The sequence below is a fragment of the Myotis lucifugus genome, unplaced genomic scaffold (genome assembly GCF_000147115.1).
Source record: "Myotis lucifugus unplaced genomic scaffold, Myoluc2.0 scaffold_41, whole genome shotgun sequence".
NCBI classification, from domain to species: domain Eukaryota; kingdom Metazoa; phylum Chordata; class Mammalia; order Chiroptera; family Vespertilionidae; genus Myotis; species Myotis lucifugus.
In genome coordinates this window covers 256,940-263,768 of record NW_005871089.1, presented here as the reverse complement: position 1 = coordinate 263,768, position 6,829 = coordinate 256,940, and the positions used below count along the sequence as shown (strand labels likewise).

At 38.0% G+C, this 6,829-nt stretch overlaps 1 protein-coding gene across 11 annotated transcripts in view; it reads left to right on the top strand.

Moving 5' to 3' along the window:
* The window catches only part of NEMF (nuclear export mediator factor), a 69,525-nt gene that overhangs the window by 37,215 nt on the left and 25,481 nt on the right, over positions 1-6,829 (top strand). For 10 of the 11 annotated variants that reach the window (XM_014454980.2, XM_023753074.1, XM_014454979.2 and 7 more), the window contains 3 exons: positions 1,417-1,520; positions 2,928-2,990; positions 6,616-6,728. In XM_014454980.2, coding sequence (XP_014310466.1) covers positions 1,417-1,520; positions 2,928-2,990; positions 6,616-6,728 — 280 coding nt within the window. The remainder of the gene's footprint in view (positions 1-1,416; positions 1,521-2,927; positions 2,991-6,615; positions 6,729-6,829) is intronic. The other variant, XM_023753077.1, reaches the window with a different exon arrangement.

Below are 6,829 nucleotides of genomic sequence, written 5' to 3'. Positions count from 1 at the left end.
TATATGTAATATAAGAAATATGTATGTTCATTGTTTTGCATGTCATTTTCTAAATGTCATACAAATATATACTCATTACTTTTTATTGTGATGGTACATATTAATTATGAAAACCCAGATTACTTTGTCCCTTGAGAAAAGTTACACTTGGTAGGCAATATTTGGTCTTTTGTATAAAAATAAGTGTAAAGAATATCATATATGTAAGCATGCAGTTGATTGAGGACAAAATGGGAAAAACTTTTTCTTCTTTCTTACCAGTGGTCCCAAAACCTATATAGTTTCTCACTGAAAGAAAGCTAAACCTGGGGACCTTGAGACATTTTATGCTTTGGTTTTGTATAATTCATTGTTATAAGTTATCCTTGTGTTTAAGATGGCTATCTATATGAGAGGGATTTAAGGAGAGAAAAAAATATATATATGTGTATTTTTAATATTTTTATTGATTTCAGAGAGGGAGGGAGAGCGAGAGATAGAAACATCAGTGATGAGAGAAAATCGATTGCTGCCTCCTCATTCCCTCCCCCGCACCTCTCGAGCCTTCAACCTGGTCATGTGCCCCAACCAGGAATCCAACTGTGACCTCCTGGTTCATAGGTCAGTGCTCAACCACTGAACCACACCAGCTGGGCCATATATGTGTTGTTGTTTTTTTAATATCTTTTATTGATTTCAGAGAGGAAGGAGAGGGAGAGAGAGAGAGAACATCAGTGATGAGAGAGATCATTGATCAGCCGCCTCCTGCACGCTCCCTACAGGGATCAAGCCCAAAACCAGAGCCATGTGCCATGACCGGGAATCAACAGTGACTCCCCATTCATAGGTCGCTCAACCACTGAGCTACACCAGCTGGACAGAACATATATTTTTCAAATACAGAATTTAGTTGCTTTCTTCTCAGACTATCTTAAGAAGGTCCTAGGGCAATTTATATTACAGTGGGGCCTTGACTTACGAGTTTAATTCGTTCCGTGACGGAGCTCGTAACTCAAATTACTCGTATGTCAAATCAACAGTGAACGAGTGAGACACGTGATGCTGGGCTGATGTGGCGTTCACTGTGACGTTCGCTGTGCCAACTAGCAGTGGGGTATCTGAAGCTGGCTCGTAACCCGAATTTTAGCTCGCAACTCAAAGCAAAAAATCGGCCAAAAGACGGCTCGTATCTCGAAAAACTCGTTAGTTGGGACACTCGTAAGTCAAGGCCCCACTGTATAAGTTTTCAATAAAATTCAACTTCATTTTTTAAGAAAAATCAAACCTTAAAGTTGTCTTAACCTACACAGGATAGCCTCCTGTTGTTTTTGTTTGTTTGTTTTGTTTTGTTTTGCTTTGTAAAAAAAAGGGGGGGATGTGAATTTAGGCAACTATAAAGGAAAAGAAATGTTAACTTTTCTTATTTCAATTTGGTAGGTTTGAGAAATTTTTGTGGTTCATTAGCTCAGAGAACTATTTAATTATAGGAGGACGAGATCAGCAACAGAATGAAATAATCGTGAAAAGATACTTGACACCAGGTAGGTATGATTAAAATTCTAAAGAATATTTTCTTAAGTAATTGGATCAGTTATCTCAATATTAGCTATAGATTTTCATTTTAAACTTCTTTGACAAATTGAGTTAGTAGAAAGAGTTTGATGCTTGGTGGTTTATAGTTTGACACTTAATTATCATCGTAAGTGAATATTTCTAAAGTAGTAATGCTAAGCTAATCTGCAGTGTTGGACTTTTGATTCTTTGCTATATTAGCATGTTAGTTCTCCAAAATCATAGATTAAATTTTTAAAAGCTTAATTTTTTCAGTGCTAATGTTTATAACCTTTTTTAACATTTAGAAAGGACTAAAGCCCTGTGGTGTAAGGCCTCTCATTTATTTTTGTTTGCTGATAATCACCGCCTCACTGTGGCTGAACCCTCAGTGTGGGTATCAGAAATCAATAATCAATACCAGAACTAATCTAATGACCATTGAAGATTCTTAACCACGGAAGAAAGCAGCAGGGTCAGGTTACATGATGCCCAGGGCTTGGTCTCTGTCTTTTCTAGCTCTGTTCATTATGAGTTGAGCCTGTTATGGAGCATATGGGTTTTTCTCATTGAGTTTCAAACCCAGATAAGGTGTCCACAGCAAGCAGCGGCTGCTCATTTTACCTGTTAAGAACCATGCATTTTCCTTTTCTCTGGTTGACCATTTACTCTTGTATTCATCTGTTTGTTCCTTTAATTCATTTGATGCTCTCACATACTTAGAATAAAACTGGAAGTCTTTATCATGGCTTACAAGGATCCTGGCTTCTTCTCCAGCTTCTTTTCTTACCACTCTCCCCTCACTCTGGCCTCCTGACTGCTCTTCATACATGTCAAACATCATAGTCCTCAGGACCTTTGCACTTGCAATGATGACTCATCTGCTCCATCTGTCTCTCACCCTTTCAGCAGGCTAGTCTGGGCTTGCTTACATGGTAACTCAGCAAGTTTCTGAGAGAGAGGAAGCACACAAGGCCTCTCAAGGCCTAGGCTGGGAACTGGCACTTAGTCACATCTGCCACATTCTTTTGGCCAAGGCAGGTCATGAGGTAGGCCCAGATCCAAGGGATGGGGATATGCACTCCACCTCTTTTTTTAAAAAAAATTATTATTATTTTTTAATTTATTGGGGTAGACTCCACTCTTAATGGGAAAAGCTTCAGTCACAAAGCAAAGAGGTGTGGGTAGAAGGAGGGAGAGGAATTGTGGTCATTTTTATAATCTACCATATTAGCATTGCTTTCTATAAGGAGGCCTATAAGAAATCTCCCAGGGATAGGAGATGGAATTTATATGTCTTCTTATCACTTTTAGGTTTTGAATCCATTAAACAGTAAATAAATAAATGATTGTGACAAAACAAAACAGAATTTAGAGTATCGTTTCTTCTTTTTAAGGGGACATTTATGTACATGCTGATCTTCATGGAGCTACTAGCTGTGTCATTAAAAATCCAACAGGTATTATATTTCTTTCTGTTCAGAACTTTAATTCCTTTTGTTAAAATGTTTTAATATAACTATAAGACAAAAATTTTCAATAGAGATAAGGCACTTTATAATGATAAAACAGTCAATCCATTAGTAAGTTATAACCATTATAAATACATATACACTCAACAACAGAGCCCTAGAATACATGAAGCAAAATCTGACAGAATTGAAGGGAAAAATAGGTAATTCAGCAATTATATTTAACTTTTAGTATTTAACTTTCAATCATAGATAGAATAACTAGATATAAGATCAACAATGAAATTGAAGATGTGAACAGCACTAAGTTAACTAGATCTAATACATCTCTAGTATACTCCACCAAATAACAATAGATTCTTATTCTTCTCAAGTACACATGGAACATTCTCCAGGAGAGACCCTGTGATATTCATTAAAAAGTCTCAGCCCTGGCTGGTTTGGCTCAGTGGATAGAGCATCGGCCTGTGAACTGACGGGTCCTGGGTTTGATTCCAGTCAAGGGCACATACCTGGATTGCAGACTTGATCCCCAGTGTGGGGCATGCAGGAGGCAGCCAATCAATGATTCTCTCTTACCATTGATGTTTTTATCTCTCTCCCTCTCCCTTCCTCTCTGAAATCAATAAAAATATATTTTTTAAAAAGTCTCAATAAATTTTAAAACTATTGAAATCACACAAATTAAGTTTTCTGACCATAATGGAGTGAAATTAGAAACCACTAATAGAAGAGAATTTGGAGAATATACACATGTATGGAAATTAAAGTACACACTCATAAATAATCAATGGATCAAAGAGGAAATCTTTAGGGGCCTGGGTGTCAGCAAATACTTTGAGATGAGTGAAATGAAAACCATGTATCAAAACTTAGGAGATGTAGCTAAAGCAGTGCTTAGAGAGAGATTTATGGTGGTAATGCCTATAATAAAAAAGAAGAACAATTTCAAATCAATAACAAAATTATAATCATTAAAATCTAGAAAAACAAATAAAGGTTCAGATTCCTAAAATTAGGAACAAAAGAGGGGACATTACTGTCAACTTCACAGAAATCAAAAGAATTATGAGGGAATTCTATGAAAAGTTGTATAGCAGCAAATTAGATAACCTAGATGAAATGAGCAAATTTTTAGAAAGACACAAACTACCCAGTGGGAGATGTGCAGGAGGTGGCTGATCGATGTTTCTCCCTCATCGATGTTTCTAACTCTCTATCTCTCTTCCTTCCTCTCTGTAAAAAATCAATAAAATATATTTAAAAAAAAAAAAATAAAGAAGATTAAACCTCAGTCCTTCACAAAGTCTTCCAAAAAATAGAAGAGATGGGAACACTTTCTCACTCAGCGGTCACCAACCGGTGGTCCTCGGACCACTGGTGGTCCGCAAGGTCCGAAAAGTTGACAACCGCTGTTCTAACTCTTCTACAAGACCATTTTACCCTAATAACAAAACCAGACAGACATAACAAGAAAACTACAGATCAATATCACTTATGAATATAGACACAAAAATCCTCAACAAAATATTAGGAAACTGAATCTAGTAGCATGTTAAAAGTATTATACACCATGACAAAGTGGGATTTATCCCAGGCATGCAAGGTTTGTCTTATGATTGAAAATTAATTAATGTAGTAAAGTATAATAGCATAAAGTAAAAAAATCACATGATCATTTAAATTGATGCAGAAGAAGCCTTTGGCAGTAATCTAACACCCACTTGTGATAAAAGCATTCAACAAACTAGGAATAGAAGGGAATTTCCTCAACTCGGTAAAGAATAGCTATGGAAAACCCACAGCTAACAATTGTACTTAATGCTCAAAGACTGAAAGCTTTCCCCTAAGATCACGAATGAGATAAGCATGGCTGTTATTGCTGCTTCTGTTCCATGTTTATGGAGGTACTAAATAGGTCATTAGGCAATAAAAAGAAATTAAAAATATCCAAATTGATAAGGAACAAATAAAACTATATTAATGCATACAGGATTTAGGGGATTATGGAGATTCCTGGAATTAGTAATAATGGTTCCATAGCTTTATGAACATACTAAAACCCATTGAATTTTACAAAGTGGACAAAAGTAAGTTTATAGCTGTTCATGTGGGAAATAATCCTATGTAATAAAAGGGTAATATGCAAATTGACCCTAACAACAGAACGACTGTGCTCTCCCACAAGGGGAGCTCCGCTCAGCCACAAGCCGGGCTGACGGCTGCAAGCGCAGTGGTGGTGGCAGGAGCCTCTCCCACCTCCTCCTCAGCGCTAAGATGTCCAACTGTGGCTTAGGCCCACGGGGAGCGGGCCTAAGCTGGCAGGTGGACATCCCTTGAGGGCTCCTGAGCTGCCAAAGGGATGTCTGACTGCCATCTTAGGCCCGATCCCCCGGGGAGCAGGCCTAAGCCAGCAGGTGGACATCCCCCAAGGGGTCCTGGACTGCGAGAGGGCGCAGGCTGGGCTGAGGGAATCCCGGGCCTCTTGTACAATAATAAATAATAATTCCAAAATAAACTCTATATTCACATACAACTATAAACCTACTTCTGCCCAAACCTGTATATTTTTAAAGGGTCAATTTTATGTTATGTAAGTTATATCCCAATTTAAAAATATTTGAAATATAACTAGGGGTTTGTGATTAATATGCTCTTTATTTTGATGATTTAGTGAATCTGTAATAATTCTGGAAGTCTTCAAACTTTAAATAGATTGTTTAAATTATCCTTTTTGGAATGAGGTTAGATTTACTGACATAAGAGAGGAAATTTCTTCTCTAATTTGTTTTATTTACTTAGACCAGTGGTCGGCAAACCGCGGCTCGTGAGCCACATGCGGCTCTTTGGCCCCTTCAGTGTGGCTCTTCCACAAAATACCACGTGCGGGCGCGTACGTACAGTGCGATTGAAACTTTGTGGCCCATGCACAGAAGTCGGTTTTCAGCCTGGGCGAGTCTATTTTGAAGAAGTGACGTTAGAAGAAGTGGGGGGTGTCAGTCAGTCGGGCGACGGGAGACGCGGCGCGGGGGAGGCGCGCGCGATTCATGCACGAGTTGAGTGGGCCAGTCAGCAGTCTCATTGTGCAGTGGTTAGTGCTAGTCGCCTCCGCAAATCGCGCGGGTGACAAAAGTACCTACTCGAAGCATGAAGTTACCTATATTTTTCCAACCAGTTGCAAATCCTACAGGTATTTTTGTCATCAATTTAAGAATTGTAATTATTTTGTGTTGGTGGCTTTATTATTATAAAATGAAACATTTTTAGCAAAGGCCAGCTTAGGAGTACCCTAATTAAGTTAATAACAATGTACCTACCTATATAGTTTAAGTTTAAAAAACTTGGCTCTCAAAAGAAATTTCAATCGTTGTACTGTTGATATTTGGCTCTGTTGACTAATGAGTTTGCCGACCACTGACTTAGACCATTTAAAAGCCTGCTGTAAATACATTTTAATAAAAAAAATAGTAACTTTTTATAATATTAAAATAAAAATGTAGTACTAGTATTTAAAATATAAGAAGATTAAACCTGCCACACCTGTGATTTTCATATTTTGCTCTGTAGAAAGTCTGTACTTGGGTACTGACGCATTGTAGCATTGTTATTACAGGAGAACCGATTCCTCCTCGAACCTTGACTGAAGCTGGCACAATGGCACTTTGCTACAGTGCTGCTTGGGATGCCCGAGTTATCACTAGTGCTTGGTGGGTGTACCATCATCAGGTAATAACGGCTATGGTCCTTTTCTTAATTTATTAAGAACTACCATGTACCAAATTTTAGGGGTATAGAAGTGAACAAGGCTGAGTACCTACCTACTTGAT